A 25,660-nucleotide genomic window follows, 5' to 3' on the forward strand; every position below is an offset into this window, starting at 1 on the left:
ACCCACAAGTTTCTATGATATTCTGGTTCATTCATGGCTCAGGTCCCTCCTTATCAAAAAGTAATGGAAGCGCCTTAAACGGTTTTCTTGTTCTTACAAACTTTTTTTTTTTTTTTTTTAATAAGCTGATTTTTGTAGTTATCAGTGTATTGCTGTACATGTAAATGCACTCAATAATATGAAAGTCACTCTGGCTACGTTATTGAAACAATTACATTTTATTTAATTTTTTATATTTCATACTTAATTAAATTTTATTAGTATCTTCAGCCCAAAAGTATAAAGAGCATTTGGGTTATTCGTGTTTTGAAAAAAATGTGTGTGTGTGTGTGTGTGTGTGTGTGTGTGTGTGTGTGTACTACCGGTCAAAAGTTTTGAAACACTTACTCATTCTTTATTATTATTTTGTTTTTCACATTTAGAATAATAGTAAAGTCATCAAAACTATGGAATAACATAAATGGCACTATGGGAATTATGTTGTGACTAAACAAAATCCAAAATAAATCAAAACTGTGTTATATTTTAGCATCTTCAAAGTAGTCACTGTTTGCCTAGAATTTGCAGACATGTACTCTTGACATTTTCTCAACCAACTTCTTGAGGTATCACCCTGGGATGCTTTTTAAACAGTATTGAAGGAGTTCCCATCTATGTTGGGCACTTATTGGCTGCTTTTCTTTATCATTTGGTCCAAGTCATCAATTTAAAAAACTTTTTATTTTTATTTTTATTAAATTTTAGTTTTATAATGAAATAAATTAATATGGTGGCACAATTATATGTTTGTCTACAAAACTAATTTCAAACATTTAAGCATACGCCTTCAGATCAAATTAGTTTTAAGATCATGAGAAACATTTCAGTCAAGTGTTTCAAAACTTTTGACCAGTAGTGTGTGTGTGTGTGTGTGTGTGTGTGTGTATGTATATGTATATATGTATATATATAATGTGTATATGTATATGTGTGTATATATATATATATATATGTGTGTGTGTGTGTGTGTGTGTGTGTGTGTGTGTGTGTGTGTAAGGAAGTTCTTTGACTTTCTGAAGGAAGCGGGAGCCGTGCAAACATCCAACATCAGACTCTTTATTGTCAGCACTTTTCAGTGTAACAAAAACCATTCAACACCGCTGCTTTTCAGCAGCACAAACACACATCAGCGGGGTGCTTTTCAGCTCCCCAGACACACACAGCTTCGTTGTAGCTCTCTCTCTCTCTGCGTGTCTCTCCCCGACTGCAGCTCTTGTTGCAGCTTTATCTCTCGCCCATTAACGCTGGGCGAGATAATCCGCTGCAGTTATCCATCCCGGCCTCGGTCTGCACAGTTGCTGCTCGACACATACCCCCATCGCCCAACTCAGGCTGGGGACCTCTCTGGTCTGAGTCTTACCCCCCCCCCCCCATTTCTGGAGAGGAGCCGCTGCCATTTCAGCCGATCCAGCGCCGGATGGTTTTCCCCGCCACCGTGAATCCGGAAAGGAGAGGGGGAGAGAGGAGCGAGAGAGAAAGAGAGGGAGAGAGAGAGAGAGAGCTTGTCGGCTTGTCGGCTCCCAAACACGCCGCCCTCCCTTTCCTCAGCCAGCTGAAATTCCTACGTCAGCGATGCCAGGTGATGGTACTGGACTCGCTCAGCCATCCCTTTCAGTAGTCTGCTGATGAGCCGCTTCAGAACCACCAGATCGTATCCTCGACGTCGCGTTCTTGAGGGAGCAGCGAGGTCTCCAGGACAGCGTGGTCGTCCTTCAAAGTCCCGAGTTTCGGCACCAGTGTAAGGAAGTGGGAGCTGTACAGTCTTCCAACATCAGACTCTTTATTGTCAGCACTTTTTAGTGTAACAAAATCCATTTAACACCAAATCAAAAGTAACAGTCAGTATCTGGTCAGTAGCTGCATAATGTATTGCAGTGCATCTCCTCCTCATGGACTGCACCAGATTTGCCAGTTCTTGGTGTGAGATGTTACCCCACTCTTCTACCAAGGCACTTGCAAGTTCCCAGACATTTCTGGGGGGAATGGCCCTAGCCCTCACCCTCTGATCCATCAGGTCCCAGACGTGCTCAATGGGATTGAGATCCGGGCTCTTCGCTGGCCATGGCAGAACACTGACATTCCTGTCTTGCAGGAAATCACGCATAGAACGAGCGTATGGCTGGTGGCATTGTCATGCTGAAGGGTCATGTCAGGATGAGCCTGCAGGAAGGGTACCACACGAGGGAGGAATATGTCTTCCCTGTAATGCACAGTATTGAGATTACCTGCAATGACAACAAGCTCAGTCCGATGATGCTGTGACACACAACCCCAGACGATGACGGACCCTCCACCTCCAAATCGATCCCACTCCAGAGTACAGGCCTCGATGTAACGCTCATTCCTTCGACAATAAACGTGAGTCCGACCATCACCCCTGGTGAGACAAATCCATGACTCGTCATTGAAGAGCACTTTTTGCCAGTCCAGTCTGGTCCAGCGAAGGTGGGTTTGTGCCCATAGGTGACGGTGTTGCCGGTGATGTCTGGTAAGGACCTGCCTTACAACAGGTCTTCAAGCCCTCAGTCCAGCCTCTCTCAGCCTATTGCGGACAGTCTGAGCACTGATGGATGGATTGTGCATTCCTGGTGTAACTTGGGAGTTGTTGTTGCCATCCTGTACCTGTCCTGCAGGTGTGATATTCGGATGTACTGATCCTGTGCAGATGTTGTTATATGTGGTCTGCCACTGCGAGGACGATCAGCTGTCCTTCCTTTCTTCCTGTAGTGCAGTCTTAAGCATCTCACAGTACGAACATTGCAATTTATTGCCCTGGCAACATCTGCAGTCCTCATGCCTCCATGCAGCATGCCTAAGGCACGTTCACGCAGATGAGCAGGACCCTGGGCATCTTTCTTTTGGTGTTATTCAGAGTCAGTAGAAAGGTCTCTTTAGTGTCCCAAGTTTTTATAACTATGACCTTAATTGCCTACCATCTGTAAGCTGTTAGTGTCTTAACGACCGTTCCACATTATTTGTTTATGGTTCATTGAACAAGCATGGAAAACATTGTTGAAACCCTTTACAATAAAGATCTGTAAAGTTATTTGGATTTTTACAAAATTATCTTTAAAATTCAGTGTCCTGAAAAAGGGACGTTTCTTTTTTTGCTGAGTTATATATATACACACACACTCACACACACACACACACACACACACACATATATAATATATATATATATGTGTGTGTGTGTGTGTGTGTGTGTGTGTGTGTGTGTGTATATATATATATATATATATATATATATATATATATATATATAACTCAGCAAAAAAACGTCAGACACTAATTTATATATATATATATTTATGGATATGTGTGTGTGTGTATTTATATATATATATTAGGGGTGTAATGGTTCTCGGTAAAAAACTGAACCGTACGGTTTGCCACCCACGGTTCGGTAAGCATTGGCTCACCTCAAGTTTAATGACGCATCTGGGGCACAAGGTTTGGTGAAGGAAACAAAGCATCAAATATACAGGCACAGTTACAACCTCTGCTAATGCACCTGTATGGCTCTGTAGATAAACAAGCTCCGCCTGTGTTTCATGTGGGTCAGCTTGATGACATCACAGTTCTGCACACGTTGTGTATAGTTGAAAATGGCAAGTGGAGAAAACAATTCACTGAGAGAGAAGCCCCATGCGTTTCTCCTTTCTGGAAACATTTTCTTTTTACAGTCAGTTACAACAGTGATGGTCAAAAACATTTACAAAACAGGCACTGTTTGCCGACATTGCTCGACGCGAGTGCCGCATACTGGTAATTTATGTAAAAAAATGCAGGCGAGGGTTTAAAACGTGCACGCAAGTTCTTCCTGTTTCCTTGCACGGCTGTAATCTATCATGCATGCGAGCGTCAATAATGCGCTTTGATAAATGGCGTTAAAATGCCGTTATAGTAATGCAATCGATACATGATTAATCATTTACGCCGATATCACATGGAGAAAAAAAGAGCCGCAGATGAGCCGAAACTGCACACACTCCCTTCCGTTTTTAAGCAGACACTCACTACTAATTCAGATAGACATGAAACAATAACTAAAGCACTTGGGGTGTTCATTGCCATATGTGGGATTTCCACGTATGATTAAAATACCTGAGCCACATTATCACAACATCCCTTCTTGTATCCATTTTTATAGCAAGGTTATTCCTTTTATAGTGATGTACAGATTCTGAATGTTGAACATATGTTAAGTTTAAAATGCACTTTATGTTGATGCATGTAGCATTAAAGTCCAGGTATTAATTTTAAATGTTGATTCATTAATTAGAAATCTTTTTTTTTTTTTTTTTGTTAAGGACCCTGATGAAAATTAACCATGGTTTTACTATAGTAATATTGTAGTAGCCATGAACCAGAAGTAACCCTCTGAGCAGAAATCATGTTTTTGATACAATTAACCTTTGATTTTTTAACAGTAATACTGCAGTTTTCATATAGTAATCATGATTTTATTTTATATTGTAACCATGACAGTAACCATGTTGATTTTGTGGTTACTATGGTTTTACTACAAATACCATGATTAAACTATGGTAACTGTTGTAAAACCATGATTTTTGTTAAGAGCAAGCTTGTTGAAGTGTTTACCATATAGAGTATTCTTTGGATTTTGAAGTAATACATTTTTCTGAACCTAGCAAATACCGAACCGTACCGAAACCGTGATCCTAAAACCGTGATACAAACCAAACCGTGATAAATTTGAACCGTTACACACCTAATATATATATATACACACACACACACACACACACACACACACACATATATATATATTTACACCGATCAGCCACAACATTAAAACCACCTGCCTAATATTGTGTTGCGCCAACCCGCATCTCAGAATAGCATTCAGAGATGCTATTCTTCTCACCACAATTGTACAGAGCGGTTATCTGAGTTACCGTAGACTTTGTCAGTTTGAACCAGTCTGGCCATTCTCTGTTGACCTCTCTCATCAACAAGGCGTTACCGTCTGCAGAACTGCCCCTCACTGGATGTTTTTTGTTTTTGGCACCATTCAGAGTAAACTCTTGAGACTGTTGTGTGTGAAAATTCCAGGAGATCAGCTGCATGTTACAGAAATACTCAAACCAGCCCATCAGAGGGTTGGCGCTGTTTAGGCAGGTGGTTTTAATGTTGTGGCTGATAGGTGTGTATAGCTGTATAGGTATATATATAAAGTCAAGCCCATTCATTGCCACACATGGAAGAAGCATGTTAAACAATTCATTAAAAATCCCTTTTTTATTTTTTAAATTAAGCTCTGTTTGCAGGGTTTTACAAGTCCTTTTTGTCATGTTGTGTCATCAGAACTGTTTATTCAGGGGGATGCAAGGATACATTGATGTCTTACAAATGCCCTTGCCAGGATATAAGGAAACCAATATGACATGGTAAATAAGCATCTTGCGTAATTCCTTCAGAAATATGACCTCATATTACCACATTAAATATTCTGGATCAGTCAAGCTATGTCGATCGGTACAAGGTGTATAAGTGTGTATAAGTGAGGATATGAGTGTGTGCAGGTTTATATTTGTGTGTGTGTCATAGCTGTTGAGACTGGTCACATGGCAGGCCGTCAGAGGTGGAGGGGAGGAAACATAATCCAACAGAGGAAGCATTTTACCCATCAGTGTTGATCCTGGGCTGAAGTGTTATGAGAGCAAGACAGCAGATATATAGTGCTTTATAACTGCTCACTCTACTCTTTGACTGTGTGTCTCTCTCTTGCTGGCTTTCTTTACACAGTGGCTGTTGGCTTTACACTAAGATGTCAGCACCAGCTTCTTGGCAGTAAGCACATTGAGGTAAGTTGTAAGCTTCAGTGGACTTGTATATGTACACATGCTCGTTTGCCTATGGCTAGCTGTATTTTATTTTATTAACTTTTTATATGTTATGCCATTTCAAGTATGTTTTATGACTAAGTATTTATGCTAAAATGGCCATTTTAACAATTGCTGTTCATTCAGTAAACAATCCAATGGATCAAACTGATTTTTGGCTATAACCTCAGTTTCTGTTTGAAATAAATTATTTTTAGATAAGATTTTTAGAAACTGTTTTGTAAGGTTATCTAAAATTATAAGGATGTGGTTTAGCCACTATACTAGTTCTTAAAGATTAACTAACAACGATCAGTACTTTTACAGCACTTATTAATCTAGTTTAATGTTAATTTCAACATATTTTGTAAATATCTAATACATTTTTAACAATAAAAGTTGCAGTGTTAACATTAATTAATGCATTATAAACAAACACCAAAAATGAACAATAGTATATTTATTAATAAATTAACATTAACCAAGATTAATAAATATTGTAAGAATACCATTGTTCAGTGTTAGTTCATGATACCTAATGTATTTACTGGTACTATTGTTAACAGATAGAACCATATTGTTAAGTGTGACCAGTTTTATTACAAGTTTTATTAACTCTCAAAGTTTAATCGCTGTTAAATTGCTCTGAAATTTTGCACTTTATGCACACTGTTCAACTTATTTTTTTATTCATGAACTTTATTTTAAATACTAATATGTTCACAGGACATGTAACAGATCCTTCTGGTGATTTTTAATTTAAACTTTGCAGCTAGAAGTGAAATTCAAAAGTCAACATGTCATGACGTATCGCTAGACACTACAAAGTCAATAATGAAAAGTCCACAGGTTTGCGGATATCTGTTTAGTCATCATTACGTTTTTTTCTGTGTTTGCTTTTATTTTGCCCCATAAATAACTTGTAAATCAATCAAGTTGTGATAATGAGAAGTCTGTTTGCTGGTATCTGGAACTTAGAGGCAGCATGGCAAGTCTTGTGAGTCTGATAAAGGAATTAACATGCCACTAATCTACCAGCTGTTGCATCTCTATTGTACATCACAACGCTGTTTTTAAAAGTATGTCCTTTTTCATTGTTTAAATCAGAAAAAGTTGCGGAATTGTTTTGCAAAAATAAATAAATAAACCAAAGTGAAGAAAAGCTTTGTACTATGCAATGAGCAATGACTCAATTGAAATTTGAAAGTTTTTCTTAGGTTGCTGCAAATAAAAGTATCTTCTAAATAGTAAAAAGTATCTTTTGTGCAATATGGACAAAAAAAAAAATTTGTCAATTATTGTAGATATACTGTATACTGTGATTGCGATTTTAATTGCGATTTTGGCAGATGTCTTTACTTATCCACAAATTTTACATAAAAAAATGTATTTCACTGTTAAAATTCACATTTCCTTTTGAGGGGAAAGCATTTACTTTCCATAAATTCTAGATGATTAGCATTGTTTATTTCTTTGTGCCTTTTTGTTTTTCTTTATTTTCTTTATTCACATTCCTGATTTCTGTTCTGTTCTTGCTTTTTGTGCACTGCATTCTGGTTGGCGAGATCTCGTCAGTGTGCTCAAGATGTACATTAAACATTAAATTAAACATTACAAAATTCTGAATAAAAAAAAATATATATATTGCAGCTTGCTGTGATATAGAAATTGGACATGTTCCTGTCAGGATTTTATTGCAATTGTGATTTAATACTTCTGCGATGAAGCCCTACTACCTTGGTCCCTTTTTTGGGATGGACTGAGGAAACATACAAAATTGCAAAAACAGTGCCCACAATGAGAAACACATCTAATTACTATTGATATTGACTATTGATGTAAACTCGAATGCACGCAAAAATAACGATTTACACATTTCAATTGCATAAGAAGTTTCCGTCAAATTGAATTAAGCATTTTTTATATATATATAAAAAAAAAACTACATTTAAGTTAACAATTAATTAACAATTGTTTAAGATTAAACTATTAATTGTTATAAAATTATAAAAATGTTATTAAATATTTTTTGAGTGACTTCTTGATTTTAGATTCTAGATCTTACCAGCCCAGTAGATCTTTAATTACTAGGCTCCACCATATAATGTTTGACGCAAACACCTTTCAACTTTTTCCAATATGAGGTTTAAAAACGACTCGCAAACATGTCTTTCATGTGAATGAGCCACTGCTCAGTCATTGACCGTTTTATAGTGTGCAGTAAAGTTTCCACATTGTGATTGAACGTCTATTTTCAGAATGGCATGTTTATTGGCATTCTCTGTCCATTTGGAATGCTTTGTCTGAAATTATACTTGAATAAAATCCAGCAAGCTTGTTTGCCTTCCACAGAAGCAAGTATTTTCAAATCTGGGAAATATGCTTATAGCCAGCGCACTCTTTTGTATCTTACTAGGGATTCTAGGTACAAGTTAGTGGGATAACTTAAAGCTAGATTTCAAAACTCACAAGTTAGCTTGCACTGTAGGTCGGATTGAGTTCCTGTTTGACAAGAAATTAGTCATATTTGAGCTTGAAATACAGAGTTCTGCCCAATTTTTCTTGCCAAATTGGAACACCACATGCTAATCCCTTTTGATTTCAAAGGATAAAACCCTTCTTCGTGTTCACTTTTAAGGCATGTAAAATGAATCATAAAGCCCTTGAGGTGCTTGAAAGATTTTTTTTTTTTTTTTACAGTTTTGGCAGTTTGTGTTGTCTACTGTACTGTTATCATTTAAATGTAAAATTTGCCATTACTTGAAGTAAAATTGGCATTATCCTATGTTTAGTGGATGAGCCAGTTGTGTATTCTCATCTCACTTGTTGCAGTGGTTACAAATTGAATTGCATTCCTGTGTTTTGCAGTTTAATCTGAAAATAAAAATAGCCAAGGCTTCCAAACACCTTACACGTGCTCACGTGTATCGGGGAAATTTGAGAGGGAAATAAAGAGACAATGACGAAACAAGTTGTGGACCAAATGCTAATTTGAATAATCTTATTGACAATTAAAATGGACATCAGTATATATTTAAAAAAAAAAAAAAAAAAGGAAAGGAAAATTTTTGAGATCTTTCTCAATGTTGGGTAAAATAAAGACTGAAATGTCAAGCAGATGTTTGCCTTATTAAAACCAAGCATTGGATGGGTTGAGGATGTGTTCGGTCGACAACTTCAATTCGTGAGCTGAAGATCATAGAACGGATACTCTTATCAGCTTTCATTGTGCAATCATGTACTTTTACATTCGATAGCTGTACACACTTCCTGTTTTAAAAGCACCACTAAAACATTAAATAAACACTAAAAAAATGTTCACTGTAATATGCCGATATCATGTCTAAAACAGTCACATCTGTGCTTTCACAATAAGTATCTCAAAGTTTGATGTGCCGCCTACGGTTAATAGGAACTTTACTCAAAGGTCAAGAAAAAACTTTGGAATTGTGGCCTTTTTTTTTATATGTTACTTAAAACAGTACAGTCATGTTTAGGTCTTGCTATTTAAAGGGAAAGTGGAACTTCGTATATTGCATCTAAATTAAGCATATAAAGAGACAAATTGCAACATTACCATATATTGCACTCTATATTTAGATTTATCATAAAGATATTGTGGTTATGTTTCTTAGAACTGTGAATTTGAAATGTTTATCCCACCCTTAAAAATTTTGCAAGACATATAGACACACACATATATATATAGAGAGAGAGAGAGAGAGAGAGAGAGAGAGAGAGAGAGAGAGAGAGAGAGAGAGAGAGAGAGAGAGAGAGAGAGAGAGAGAGAGAGAGAGAGAGAGAGAGAGAGAGAGAGAGAGAGAGAGAGAGAGAGAGAGAGGCTGCAGGGAACATATAAGTTCTTTATTGAAAGAAAGAATGATGCCAGAGTGTGATTTGAAACAAGGCAGGTCCCACAATTTAACACAGATGTTTGACTCTTCTCATAAGGGAGTCGATTGCATTAACCTTTCCCGTACACTTTTGGACAACACATTTTTGTACAGATGTCCATTAGGGGACCTATTGGTCCCACTCTAAGTTGAATATCTCCGTACCTTGGCATCCAACCAAACAGAATACATTACTCACAATAAAAGAACACTCAGACCTGGGTAAGCTTTTTAAAACCTTTTTGGATAATGTCTTGTGGTCCGATAAGACCAAAGTAGAACGTTTTGGCCCAAATTCCAAAAGAAGTATTTGGTGCAAGACCACAGCTGTCAGCATCAAGCCATTAGGAGGTGTGTCTTCAGCCATAACAGGTGCTCTGATTCAGGATAAAAAGAAATAAATCCCTCCACAAATCAAGAATTTTTGCAGCAGAACCTTCCTCCCTTTGCCAGAGAAAAATGATTAAAATACAATCGTTGCTTTCAACGTGCCAGTGATAGGAAACACATAGATGAGTTATCAAAGGAAAGGTTTGAAAAAGGAGTGTTGATGTCCTTAAATATTCCAGTCAGAAGTTGGATTTCAACACTTTTGAATGGCTGTGGTGGGATAAAATTGCAAGAGCCTGCTTTATGCTCAGTAAAATGTACGTGACTCCATTTTCAATTATATTTCTTCAGACTACTGCTTCAAAGCAAAAGGAGTGTCTGCAAAACACTAAAATTAAAAAGGAAAGCACTTAAAACAAATTCCAGTTATTTTTCTATTTAAATATCAAGTTAGTAGGGCTGTTAATCGATAGAGTTCTGTAACAGATAAAGGATGGTCAAGGAGGAGGCGAGAACCGGCTGAACAGTAAACAAAGTTTAATAAGAAACTCAACATAAAACAAACACAGACACACATGCAACGCGGCCGCGTGCGTCTCTCTCTCTCTTGACCTGGCGCCTCTGGCTCTCCTTTATCTCGCTCTCCCGCTGATCAGCTGATTAAGCGGCCATGCCCTCCTCCTCCTCACAAGTTCTAATCTAATTAATTATTTAATCAAATTAATTGCATATATCAATATGTTCTAAAGAAGCACCCAAATAAAACTAATTCAATATATAATAATCCAGAAAATTGTAAATAGAATGTATAATACTTTAGAAATAGTAGTGGATGTTTCCCGATAATGATAACATTAATCCACATCCAGGCACTCATGTGGAATTTCAATATAAAATAAAAAAATAAAAAAGCCTTTATTAGAGGTGCTACATCTTAAAAAAATCACCAACTCGTGATGTGGATTCATGTTGTCATTACTGGGAAACATGCACTACTAATGTTCATGTATTTTCCACCCTTTCCTGCAAAAGATGCACTCTTGGATGTAATTTCTTTTCATCATAATGTATAGGAATTTAGATCATTTAAAGACATTGTTTTTGTGGCAAAAACATGAAGGTAGTACTTCAAGCTTGAATTGCTCCATTGATAGGAAAATTCCTTATTACAGAATTTAAGTACGGTCAGGGTGCATGATTAATTGCGTTAATTTTTTTAAATATAATTATTCACACTGAATTAACATAGTAAATCAACAGCTTTAGTTACTAGTATTAAAAATGTTTCGGTCAGTTTGTTGTTATAATCAAGCTGTTCAAACAATATTTTAGCCTATTTTAAGATTTCCGCATTTATAATAATTAATTTTATTTATTTATCACACATTATACATTTGCACATATACAGTGAAATTCTTTTTTTTTTTTCACATATCCCTGCTAAGCTGGGGTCAGAGTGCAGGGTCAGCCATGATACAGCACCCCTGGAGCAGATAGGGTCAAGGTCCTTGCTCAAGGGCCCAACAGTGGCATCTTGGTGGTGCTGGGGCTTGAACCCCCGACCTTCTGATCAGTAACCCAGAGCCTAAACCACTGAGCCACCACTGCTAATGGAATTTCAATTTCATAACAAAATTCCATTAAATTGTGTAATCCATTTGATGAATGTTTTAATGAAATTGAAATGTCTTACAATTATTATTATTATTATTATTATTATTATTATTATAATTATTATTATTATTAAATGTTTTGTGTTGAAGTGACTTATATGCTTGCATAGTGTTAAGTTGAATGAATCTTTATTGTATACTATTATACATCCAACATTTGTATTGTTATTTTTGTAATCTCTTATCTGTATTTTTCTAACAGTAGCAACCTTTTATTATCCGTTTGTTATCATCAGTCTTCAGCTATGAGGGAGAATGTTACAGTATGTTATATTGACTGTAGTTAAGCAGCAGATGATGATGGCTTACCACATTAAAACGGTTACATCATTGCAACATAAATACCATAATTATCCAAAATACAATTTTCAAAGGGAATCTTTAGTTAAATACTAGTTTTATGACAATTCATCATAATTCATATGAGATGGTGAAACCTTAAGAGGTACGACTCTTAGACCAACCAATCAAAAAAAGAATTTCAAATGGACACCATACAGGCGAAACTTTTTAGCTAGCCTCTTATCCAACACTTTATTTTAAGAAAGGAAATGTCTTTGAACAAATTTGGTTACTCATTTCTATTTATTTGTGCAATACAAATGACTGATGTATGTCAATAACCAGTAATACGCATTTAAGCCTATCATGTTGGCTAAATAAGTTGGAATCTGACTTGTGTCACAAGCAGTGTCACTATTTTTTGGTGTAACCACATTAAAACAGCCCAGATTACATATACAACCCTCACTTTACCAACAGTCAATGATCTCTTTTTAATAAAGTGTTTTACAGTATGCATCTGCTATTTCACTCACAGGTTATGCTGCCTATAAACTCCTGCTTGAGTCTCAGTGAGAAAGAGAAAGGCTAAAGCCTGTCCAGAACACAGTGCTGTACAGCATCTCCTGTGCTGCCCAAACGCAGTCAACCATGAGTGACCCCAAGACCACAGATGAACTCACTAACGCTGTGGCTTCAGTTGTTCACAATGTAAGTCAACTGCTTGATTGACTCAAGATGTTCAGTACTAAGTAATTATCATGAACATGGTGGGGGTTTTGCTTTGAGGTTTATTTTGTTTATTTAATGGTACAATAAAGGTATCAGATGGTGGTACCATAGTACTTTTGATGTATACCATAGTTCTGACTTATTACCAGATTTACACAACATGGTGTTTACGTGGCACTCTAAGGTTCTTCAAAGAACACCGTGGTACCATCTCAAAAACAGCATGGTATTGCCATGATATTGAAGTGGTACACATTCAGAAAGCATTCATTCATTCATACTTCCTCAATCTCTATCACTGTACAGTGGCATATTCAAAGACCCATGGTTTTCCCATGCTACCATATCCTAAACCATGGTAAGATCAGAGTACTTTTTTGTTATTGATGCACTGTGAATACTAATAGTTATCTTAAATTGTAAAAAATAAAAAAATATTTCACTCAACTTAATTTTTTACTATCCTTACTAGTTTTAATTAAGTTACCATTACTTTCTAAACCCTAAAGTTGTCATGAATTAAAATATTTAAGTGGTCCTAATTAAACAGTACTTGAAATGTCACATTTTGGAATATTAACTCAAATATATACATTCTTTAAAATTTGGCTTTGAGTACTACTAACTCAAAATTATCAAGTGCAAAATTGAGGCAGTGTGGAATACCCATAAGTCCTTGTGCTTGAATAAATATGGATGTTTGCTCAAAACAAGGGAACTTTTGTCAAAAAATAATAATTGTTATTAAAAATGTATATAGTTTTAATTCTTATAACTATTGTTGTTGTTTTGTTGTAGCTGGTTGACAGTTGTGATTTTTGTAAAGTCACCGTAAGGGTGATTAGTGTGACCTCTAGTGAACTTAGAGCCTGTTAAATTCAAGCCATTCTTCTTTACTCAATTGTACTTGACAAAGGTGCAGATTTATGTGCTCTAAGAAGTACTGAGTAGATGTGTCATATGGCATACCTAGAGTCAAGTCATAATTTCCCTTATACTGTATAAAACATGATATAGCTCAATTTAAATATTTAATTAAAAACATTGATACTTTAATCACAGAGGAGTTAAGTTTACTTGTAATTAGTTAATGTTACTTAAAAAATTAAGTTAATTTAACTCAAGCCAAATAATGTTTACTTAGAAAAAGCATGCAAACCTATTGCCTTAATCTAAGTAAGGTCAACTAATTATTGTAGATTTTACAGTGTGTGAGCAGTTTCCTTGATACCTTAAATATGAATACAGCTTTTCATTGATTTTTATCAGCAGTGGTTTCTATAAATGTTATCTACAGTATGAATTCAGTTATTCATTCATTTTCTTTTGTGCCTCAATCTCTGTCTCTGTCTGTTTTTTTTTCTTCTTCTGTAGAATATAGTATTTAAGATCCAGGCCGATTTCCTAAACAAACGTCTGTATTGTAATTATTTGTGCGGTTTAAAATCACTGTATTCTTTGCCCATTATCTCAAGCATTGCAAGGGAAACTCAAGAGACCACCTCAACCACAAAATTGAAGGGATTTTTTTTTTTCCTGTAGCTGTTTCCTGAATCTGACTTGAATTTGCATCCTCTCCAAACCCACATTTTGCTGTGTCATAATTCCCTGGGCTTCAGCTTTAAAGAGCCAAATCCTTTCTGTGTCTACTTTTTATTCTGAATAGTATCTCTTTAATAATGCAGACCATTGAAAATGAGTATCTTCAGTATAATTTTGATTTATTATTTTGGCCCTGCATATAGAATAATTTTGAACATTTTATCTTTTTTTCTTTTGTAAATTTCATTTGTTGATTTGCTACATCAAAATCAGTCACCAGTGTTTATTTAAACAGTTTTTTTTTTTTTTTTTTTAAGTTTTTGTCTTTTAATGAAAATGTCCTTGAAATTTAGTCAATATTTCATCGTGTCATATTCATTTATTTTAGTCAATTTTACTACTATGACTCAAATTGATTCATTTTAGTCGACAATAATAACATTTTAGTTGACAATAATGTACAAAATGACACGTTTCAAACTGTAACAATGCACATGTTTTGCGTTTGTATGTGCATTTTTATCTTGGAATATTCAAATTTAGAATTTTTATTTGACAGCCTTAGTATGTTTTCCCAGATGAGAACAGTACATTTTAAATGCATACATCTGCAGAAGTCAACCTTTTTGGAGAACACTAGCATATAGATAACCTCAAAACAGACAAGGACTGTTTTGGACAAAACACCAGCTTGGATTTAATTCAGTCTTTAAGGCCAGAAATGTCACGCTAATAGTATCATCCATAATGATTGTTGTCATAATATGGTTTTTAGCTTAATTTATGTAAACTTCTCATTGCAGGTTGGTGGAATTCAGTTAAAGAAGTATTCATCCTAACATGTTCACTGTATTGACTGGTGCTCTGATGGCAAGCAACAGTTGATCTGTTAGGTTAATGATTATCAACCCTTAAAACGACTGCCAGTTGTGTCTGAGGGTGTATATGGGGGTGTGTTTGGGGGGAAGACTACACAATCAGTGATTGGAGTTCAAGAGAAGGCTTGATATTGTGAAACTGGGCTATTCCATATCCTCTTCCTGCTGTGGTCATGTGACGAGCAAGGTTACAGAGCGGTGTACAGGTTCTGTTTGCTCATCTTTTAGATTTGCTTGAGAAAAGAGATTCTTTTTCATGCTCCGTGGGACACTCTCACCTGTGTTTCAACATAATAGATGACCAATGGATTTCCTGTACAAGTTGAAGGTCAGTCATTTACGGGGTTAAAGACCGTGTCGGCATGTGTCTCCATGCTTAAATTAGTGATAATAAATGTGCTACCTGTTCACGATGACCATGTGTCTTTGTTGGTCAACACAATAAGGAATGTTGCTTAAGAGGGATAGACTACACAAGTATCTGGCCTTCTGATATGAGTCAATGTCCATTAAATTTAGTCAAAATTTAATCATGTCATATTCATTAATTATAATTACGCTTGTAAAGACAAGAATTGCATGAGCTCTCTTAGGATATCTGTACCTACAATTCTCTGTTGCACTCCCTTCTTAGCCCTTGTGTTGCACGTGTGCCTTGCTGAGTCAGTGGGATTTCAAACACCTCATGGATCTTTGCAGCTTAATCGCTTACTGGCTGTGCACTCACTTTGGCCAGTGGCTCTTCATGCAAGCTGACACTAATGCCATGGCCCGATGAGTGGGTTCTAGCACCAACAGTCTGCTACTATGCTGTAAACTTGTCTGGAGTTGTCTTGCGGGATGATTAAAGATTTTCTTTAGGTTCAGTTTGCCGAAGTCTTGTTGGCCTGAGCATTATTTCTGGTCAATTGTGTTTGATGAACCATATCCCATGCAGTATGTGCCACATATTAGACTTCTTTGCCCCTACTGGTATGCCAGCCAAACCTCATTGTGAGTTCATTGGAGGCAAATTCGTTTCATGTGTGTAGAAATTGGGTTGAGATTGACCACAAGCATTTCATGGACAACTTTGATTTGTAACTTTAAGTCTACTAATAAGGTTTTTTTTAGCAGATATGATCAAAATCTCTTACGACTTTTTCCCTTACGGCTTGGGCCAAAGCTCCAAAGGCTGTTTATGGGAATTTCAAGGGTGTAATCTTTGTCCTGTGATGTGTTGAAGTTGTGCAAATAGCCTTTGAGCCTTAGGGAAAGCCGTTTTAACCGTAAGAAACCAAATATAACTGGTTTACTTTTTGAGGACTTGTTCAGGGTGGTCAAACTCAAGGCATTGTTCCCACATGCACTAATTACAACATCAAAGACCTGGTTCTCAAGTAGAACGTATTTACGGCACCCCTGTAAAATCTCGGGGAACGATGTACCACCTGTTTGCTTTGCACCTCAATATAAGTTATGTCAATGGCACAACATAACCTTAAAGGAAAATTTCAGATTCAGTACAAGTTAAGCTCAATCAACAGCATTTGTGGCATAATGTTGTGTACCACAAAAAATAATTTCGACTCGTCCCTCCTTTTCTTTAAAAAAGGCGAAAATTGAGGTTACAGTGAGGCATTTGCAATGGAAGTGAATGGAGCCAAATTTTCAAGCGTTTAAAAGGCAGAAATGTGAAGCTTAGAATTTTATAAAACCACTCATATTAATTCTTTTGTTAAAACTTGTGTATTATTTAAGCTGTGGAGTTGTTTAACTCGTATTTTTATGGTCGTTTTTGTTGTGTCGTCATGGCAAAGTTGTAAATTTCATATAACTTAACACGGAAAATGTAAGTGATTTTATCACACTAAAATCATGTTAACGTGCATAATATTTACATCTTGTGGTATTTATTTTTAAGAAAAGGAGGGAGAAGCTGAAATTAATTTTTGTGGTACTTAACATTATGCCACAAAGACTGTAAATATTTGCCTATGGGAAACGTTGAAGTGTGACTGAGAAGATTATATTGTTCTGGACAATCTACACCGTGTGCTCCCTTCTGGCTGCACGCATGTGTCCTCGCATGGAGAGCAAGCCATGTTTGCTTTTTATCGCCCTGTGGAGAAAGACCAATAGTATTAAGTGAGCCCCCTGGTCATGCATACATGCCTCCAATGACAGACAGCAAGAACAAATTTGTTTTGTTCTCACTTTTGTTGTTCTTGAGGGCATAATTGGAGAAGAGGTCTCTCAGTTTCACAATAATCTAACCATGACTCGGTAAGTTCTAATTTCTCAGTGCACCATTTTTTTCACCTCTCTAATGCTCGGGCTGTGGTGGGTACAAATCGGAGGCTGTTTTCAGATGCTTCTAAAATTTTGACTTGATTTGTTGGCCCTTGTTAAAATTGATTAAAATCTTGCTTGCTTGTTGATGCTGCTTTTGTGCAGGCCTCCCTTCCTTGTAGAGCGCAACAGTGTCCTTCCACTTTTTCAGCCGTCTTGGTTCAGGAAGTATTTTTCCCATTCATTTTTTCCATATGGATTTTATAAAATCCTTCAGAAAAGAGTTCTAAGCCATGAACTAGGCCAACCATCTCCGAGGTGAATCGCATGATTACAAGCTTTGATTTCAAGACTTGATTTGCAAATCGGACAGAAAGACAAAGACGGCATAAGACTCTTTAGTGAGGCAGTGAACTACAATCCCATGAAGCATTGCGAATGGCATAATCAAATTAAAATCTATGGAAATATATAGTATATTAACAACCCCGGAGCTCACAGTAGGTCTGTCTTTTAAAGCTTTATAAGTTAAGTGTTTTTAATAATCCATTCCCCTATGAAAAATAAAATAAAAATGAATGTGATTTCTACATCTCTGGAACCAGAATTTGTGCGTTTTGTATAAATAAATTATTTTGACCATACAGTGGCATTGTTGAATTCTTGATTCTGATTGTTTGACGAATATTTGAAGTTGTTGAGTCTATAAATGTACACCTGAAGTTGCAGGTTTGTTGAACGCAAAATAGGTCCATACTACTATGGTCTTTCCAAACTAATGGTGGTAAATTGCTTTTAAGCAAGACAATTATTAGGTGGCATTAGGAATTAGTCAGACACTAGGGTTGTTACGATACCACAATCATATCTTATGATACTATACCAGCTAAAGTATCACGATACCGCACGATAGTATGTTAATTCTTAACACAGTTTGTCATAGCAAAGGTGGTTCTTAGAAATTCCACCTGTTGCTCCGGAAGTGGTGAAAATAACTGATGGATGAACAGGGAGAAGGCTCAAATGGACTAACTTGTATCCTAATGCATTCTTAGTTTGATGTAAAAAAATAAATAATAATAATTCTTTGCTGCATCAAAACAGCCAGTTCAAACAGCAACGTCTTTAAACTGTTATTTATGTTTATCATACTATGTAATCATATTTTATGATTATTTGAATGTTAGTAACATAAAAATAAAGATATTGTAACATTGAAAAGAATGTTTTGAGCAGCTGTTTCATTATTATAACTGCTTCAGCCCCGGTCTCCTGGTAAACAGCAGCGCGAATGCAAATTACAAACACACAGGTTTGATTGCACGGCTCAGTGATCTAATCATAAGTGCAACGTTAGAATTTTCAGATAAACGGTAAATCTGTAAATGTTAAGAGAATATATTTAGGTTAAATGAAGTGGCACTAACCCGTGTGTATTCTGCAGAGGCAGTGGGATGTGTCCGATGGTGTTTAATAAGATTGCTTGTGTTTCCTCTTTTGGCTTGAAATCTCTGTACGCATTCACAGTAGATGGGTTTTCCTGGTCTCATCAGCCAAAACCCAAAATAATTCCAAATTTCGCTGCGTGAATTGTGTTGTGTAAAAAGCTTCTCATTCTCTGAAGTTTTACTTAAATCCATATTATCCATTAGGAGACACGACCACCAAATTAACACGCTGGGATTCAGATTTGTGTGTTTGAAGCATGGGAAAACCACTCATTGAAAAATAAGGGGCAAATTCTAAACAGCATTTTGTGCTCTTAAAGGGCACTGTGTGAAGGGGACACCACTCGAAAAGATATATTTTTATTGACTTGTATTGATCCAATAAGCAGCCTTGAAATTTGTACACAGAAGTGTTAAAAAGCCATGAATTTCAGTTTGATCTTGTTACGGTTGATGTTTAAACCTTGTTTGCTCACGAAACTGCCTGCTGTAATAAATTATATCCCCATTAAAATACAATACGGAATAAAAGTAGATTTGATAAATAGTATATTTGCTCTGTGTAAATAACAATACAGTTGCAATCTAAATTATTCAACCCCCCCAAGACAGTAAGGATTTACAAAGGCAAGCTTTTCTGATGACCCAGAATTTTTAAACTTTACATCTATATCAGTTGAGTGACATTCAAAGTCATAGTGTGAATATATAACCTAATATTTCTAAATAGCAGGATTTTTTAAAAATACAGCCATGTCATAATTATTCAACCCCTATGTCATGTAGCTATTACTTAAATATGTAAGGCTACACAAGTAATTTTTTAAAACAAAATTAAGTCATCAATCTGCAATGGCACTTATTTAAGTTTTAAAATTTAAGTTTAGCGTTGTAAGCAAAAATGTATTTCTATGCAAAAAATGCAATTAAAAATAAGCTGTCTCAAAAGCTAATAGAGGAGAATATTTCATTACACAAGAAAGGTCATGTCTAAAAGTACATTTCCAAGGCACTTCAATTTCCAATAGACAAAGTTGACAGCACCATTCATACATTTTTTTTTAAATATGGTACAACAGCAACCTTTTTGGGGTGAGGAAGAAAGCAAAACTTCACCAAGGGAAATGTTGACTCCAGTTGACTGAATATTCAAGAAGTAATTATGAAAGACCTGTGGAGTCCTGGAAGAAGGTTTTATAGAAGTATGACACTAAACTGAAAATGTGTTTTAGACCCATGGGTCAGCAGTACATCTGGAGTAAGATGACAAGGTGATGACAAGAACGACACCATCCTCAAAATCAAGCATGGAGGTGGGTCAGTCCTGTTATGGGGGTGTTCTCCAAACATAGTGCTTATGGTTGTGACTATTTTGGTCTTGTCACTCCAAATTACAGTGTGCCAGAAGCTGTGAGGCGTGTCAAGGTGCTGTCGGGCATATTGTAACCAGGCTTTTTTGTGGCATTGGCGCAGTAAAGGCTTTTTTCTGGCAACTCGACCATGCAGCTAATTTTTGTTCAAGTATCGTCGTATTGTGCTCCTTGAAACAACCACACCGTCTTTTTCTAGAGCAGCCTGTATTTCTCCTGAGGTTACCTGTGGGTTTTTCTTTGTATCCCGAACAATTCTTCTGGCAGTTGTGGCTGAAATCTTTCTTGGTCTACCTGACCTTGGTTTGGTATCAAGAGATCCCTGAATTTTCCACTTCTTAATAAGTGATTGAACAGTACTGACTGTCATTTTCAAGGCTTTGGATATCTTTTTATATCCTTTTCCATCTTTATAAAGTTCCATTACCTTGTTACGCAGGTCTTTTGACAGTTCTTTTCTGCTCCCCATGGCTCAGTATCTAGCCTGCTCAGTGCATCCACGTGAGAGCTAATAAACTCATTGACTATTTATACACAGACACTAATTGCAATTTAAAAAGCCACAGGTGTGGGAAATTACCCGTTAATTGCCAATTAAACCTGTGTGTGTGTCACCTTGTGTGTCTGTAACAAGGCCAAACATTCAAGTGTATGTAAACTTTTGATCAGGGCCATTTGGGTGATTTCTGTTATCATTATGATTTAAAAAGGAGCCAAACAACTATGTGATAATAAATGGCTTCATATGATCACTATCCTTAAATAAAAGACTTTTGCACAATCAGTCATATTTTCAAAATCAATGCCAAAATTGCACAGTTTCTGCCAGGGTATGCAAACTTTTGAGCACAACTGTATATTTTTAATGTGTTGAAACTTGACACCGGGTGACACACCCTGAAAACTGCACCGTTTGATCGGTTTCATGCTGAAGAGCTGCTTAAAAGTTAAAAAAAAATCTCTCTCGTAAATGTAAAAGTGTGTAAATGTCAACATCATACTGTATGTCAAAAGGATTGCTGCCTGTCATGCAAAACATGCTCATTGATGTCATAAAATATCAGTCTGCATTTTTATTCCATCCGTTACTCCTGGTCAGAGGCTGCCATAAATATTTAGTTTGTATGTAGGGTTACTTAGTGCCCATTTATGGCACAACTAGGCTAAGTTGTAACGTACGTATAGCTGGTTCAACTGGCCCCAGGTTTCCTTTATTGATGTCACTTAAAATGTGATAATTGGCAGATACTGACCCCCATACATACATACATAACAATGGCAGATCTACAGTACTACCATCTTAGAACTACAACTTTACTCAATGATAAGACACAACAAGAGAATGTAAATACAGCACACTTCGATAGTACAGTTAACTAAAAACACTACCCCAAACCCACTTTGCACACTTTTATTCAATCCAAACTCAGTCAGACCTTACCCAGTCGCAATGCACGCTGGGTACCCGCCGGCACCACACTGCCCCCACCCGAAGAGGCTGCCATCCTCAGCGGCTCAACAGTTTAATCCATCGTCACCACATAATCCCATAAGAACACAGGGTGCCAACGGGCATGTTGCAGGCACCGCCGCTCACTCGTAACCTGACCTCCTAGGGAAGGAGGTTCTGGTGACGACGGTCCCATCTGTCCTGCTGGCAATGCAAGACTAGTAAGGCTCTCCTCAGCTCCATAGTCCATATTTGGCAGGGCCCCTTCCCATGGCTGGTATGGAGCCAGTCGGTCCCTGTGCAACACAACTGTCCGACCCCTATGGATCCCCATCCAAACCCTGCAGACCACGTTTGAAATTTTTGCCAACACTTCACAGGGTCCTTGCCAATGACTGTCCGATTTAGGAGAGCACACTTTTTTCCTCGTAGGGCAGTAAACCCAAACACGGTTACCAGCACTAAAGTCCTGACTATTGGTCCGTGCATCATAAGCGCACTTTGTTTACCAGCCGCTGCCTCTTGTCGCTCCCGAACCATGGCATGTACTGTCCGTAAACGCTCCCGCAGCCGAAGGAGATAATCCATACTTGGGCCACCAGGAATTTCTGGATCTGGGGGTGCAACAGGCCAACTCCACAGGCGTTTGCAGTTCCTGCTGGAACATAAGAGCCACAGGAGTGCATCTGGTCGCAGATTTTTAAGTGCCCCTTCAAAGTCCTTTGCATACACCAATAGGTCATCCAGATAGACTAAACAATGGCAGCGAGGAATGTTTTGGAGCACCTGCTCCATCAGGCGCTCGAATGTAGCTGGGCATTGCATAACCCGGAATTGCAAAAGTCCTTGGCCGATGGTAAACGCTGTCTTGGCCTTGGCTTCCGGTGACAACTCCACCTGCCAATAGCCGCTGCGGAGATCCAGGGAGCTAAACCAGATAGACCCAGCGATAAAATGACCCCCGTCTTCCATCTTCGTATCTTTTGCCCCACTGCCCATTGTTTAGACATTGGTAGACAGTGTGGCACGCCCTCGAGCTCTGCCGAACAGCTGGTGGCTGTCCCCCTTCCAGTGATGCAGTCTGCGTGTGTAGCCGAAGTGTGGCTCTCGGCACCTTAATGCACACACCTAAACGGTGCAAAATATCCAGCCTCATGATAAAATCGGCCTCGATATCAGCGAGCCAGACATCGTGCTGGACACTTTCAGTGCCCATTGCCACCTGGATTGTCTTTTTCCCCAGAGCATGGCTTTCTCCTCAGTCACTGTCCGCATATATCTCGGCACGGATGCCCAGTCAGCTGGCCGCAGCCCTGCAGTGCTCGGTAAGGTAGCCGTCTGTACAAGGGAAATGGTAGAGCCAGTGTCAACAAGGGCTAGACAGGGGTAAATGTCCATGGTGCACGACACGTAGAGGCCATAACCCTGCCCCGCCATCGCGCACTACCCATGGAGGGGGGTACAAGGGGAGGTGAATGGCAGTCCCTCCTTCCTGCTGCTCCCCTCTAGTTTCCTGATGGCAGAGAAGGGCGTGGCCGAAGCGCCGGAGCCAGGCAGTTTTGTGCCACATGTCCTAGTTCACCATAATGATAGCATGGGTCCCGTCGATCATCTCGCCTCCTCGGCACCGAGGAAGGGGGTCGTGCCTCCCTTGGCAGTGTCACGATGTCAACCCGGTGGACCGCCTCGGTTTCCGAGCTGCTATCCTCACCAACATATTCAGCCTGACGTACTCTCGCAGGGAGTGACCGCAACATGGTCGGTGGCCGTACTGTGCTGAAGACGGCCTCTGCACTCTCCGCCTCCTCGAGTCCAACACCAGGGAATTGGGCATGGACAAGCGGACATGCTTCCGTAAACTTTCAGGCAGGAACGCGTACAGGACGGCATGAAGGGCCAACTCCCCCGTGCAGCCGCATCGCACAGTGGGTATCCTTGCCATACATAGAATTGAAAGTCCGCTGCGAGGGACCCCTTTCTCTTCCCTTTCTCCGATGGTTGACCAACTGGTCCCATCGTTGTTCCGCTGTATGCCGCTCCCCGAAGCAGCGCTCCAATGCCACCACGAGGGTCTTGAACTGCCGCTGCTCCGCAGTTGTCAAGTCAAGTAGGACTTGCAGAGCTGGGCCTTCAAGCTCCAATATCAATATTACAGGACCGCTTAGGCCCGTACTCGCCACCAGCGCACCATCATTCACCACAGAGGGCAGTCGCCACCTCTTAAGGAGCTCGATCCCGATGTACTCACTTCCGTCCGACTGGGCGTCGTTCTCAGCCGGGTCCGAGTGGCCTGGACTATGGGCTTGCGCCTCTAGAGAGGCAATCGAGCTGGAGCGGGGATGATGCTAGCACCAGCAACCTCTCTTTGCTCTAGCGCATCGCCGCACTCTTCATGTGTTCTCTCCCTGCTGGGAACGGCCTTGACAGGGTGCGGCAGATTGCGGTGCAGCTCTTTGATGAGACTGCCCAGGTCTCGCGCCATTTGTTTCAGAACGATAGTTTTAAAGGAAAACAGAGGAGAATACACCTTGCCATCTTCACCAACATGCGATTGATGCTTTGTTCAACTCTGTGCAAGGCTGTGGTATTTATAAGAAATGGGCTGGGTTTAAGCGGACTAAATGATTGGAGAATTCCTGCATATGTCACCAGAGAGAAGTCTGTCGTTTCACCGGAAGTTATGACATTTTGATTAAAGATTAAGAGGTAAAAAAATAAAAAAATAAATAAAACATATGCATAGATGAATCGTTCACAATAAGATCAATAACATGCATTTAGAAAATAGGTAGGGTGACTTTTCTTTTCATGCCGACTTTAAAAGCTGAAATTCTTGACAAAAAGAAATGTTTGCATGAGAAGTGCAGAATAATCAATTATTATTTCTTTTAAAAAAAATAAGCAGTGAAACAATTATGTTTAATGATTAATATTTACAAACACTTTTGTCCACCAAATCAAAGTAATGTGGTGTAACCAACATTTAGGTAGCTATTTTGTTGTTTATGTTGACAAAAACCATAAAACAGAGAAGAGCCATTTAGACTGAAGTTTTGAAAAATATCTGAAAGGCAAATTTTGTTCAGGTCATGTGGTGTAACCCTGAGAAAACTTCTATATTTTCTTGACTCAAAATGTTATGATATTTATATAAAATATTTTGTACCGTAAAATGTGTTTGAAAACTTTTTTGAAATTAATGATTATGTTGTTTATACTGTCATGTATTCAAGGTGGAATCAAAATATTTTACTTGATAGTTACACTACACAACATTTTTAAAGTAATTAAATATACAGTATATACTGTGTGTGTGTATATATATATATATATATATATATATATATATATATATATATATATATATATATATATGTGTGTATATATATATATATATATATATATATATATTTATATATATATATATGTATATACAGGTGCATCTCAATAAATTAGAATGTCGTGGAAAAGTTCATTTATTTCAGTAATTCAACTCAAATTGTGAAACTCATGTATTAAATAAATTCAGTACACACAGACTGAAGTAGTTTAAGTCTTTGGTTCTTTTAATTGTGATGATTTTGGCTCACATTTAACAAAAACCCACCAATTCACTATCTCAAAAAATTAGAATATGGTGACATGCCAATCAGCTAATCAACTCAAAACACCTGCAAAGGTTTCCTGAGCCTTCAAAATGGTCTCTCAGTTTGGTTCACTAGGCTACACAATCATGGGGAAGACTGCTGATCTGACAGTTGTCCAGAAGACAATCACTGACACCCTTCACAAGGAGGGTAAGCCACAAACATTCATTGCCAAAGAAGCTGGCTGTTCACAGAGTGCTGTATCCAAGCATGTAACAGAAAGTTGAGTGAAAGGAAAAAGTGTGGAAGAAAAAGA

The 25,660-nt window shown here is 37.9% G+C and overlaps 1 protein-coding gene across 3 annotated transcripts in view; it reads left to right on the plus strand.

Moving 5' to 3' along the window:
- LOC127434635 (anion exchange protein 2-like) overlaps positions 1 to 25,660 on the plus strand; it is an 81,779-nt gene that overhangs the window by 17,764 nt on the left and 38,355 nt on the right. The window contains exons 2-3 of one of the 3 annotated variants that reach the window (XM_051687512.1): positions 5,812 to 5,870; positions 12,605 to 12,777. In XM_051687512.1, the coding sequence (XP_051543472.1) occupies positions 12,718 to 12,777 (60 nt within the window). In that variant the 5' untranslated portion in view covers positions 5,812 to 5,870; positions 12,605 to 12,717. Of the gene's footprint in view, positions 1 to 5,707; positions 5,871 to 12,604; positions 12,778 to 15,428; positions 15,547 to 25,660 lie in introns of those variants that run through there. The other 2 variants (XM_051687511.1, XM_051687513.1) reach the window with 2 other exon arrangements.

Source organism: Myxocyprinus asiaticus, chromosome 44 (genome assembly GCF_019703515.2).
Source record: "Myxocyprinus asiaticus isolate MX2 ecotype Aquarium Trade chromosome 44, UBuf_Myxa_2, whole genome shotgun sequence".
Lineage (NCBI taxonomy): Eukaryota > Metazoa > Chordata > Actinopteri > Cypriniformes > Catostomidae > Myxocyprinus > Myxocyprinus asiaticus.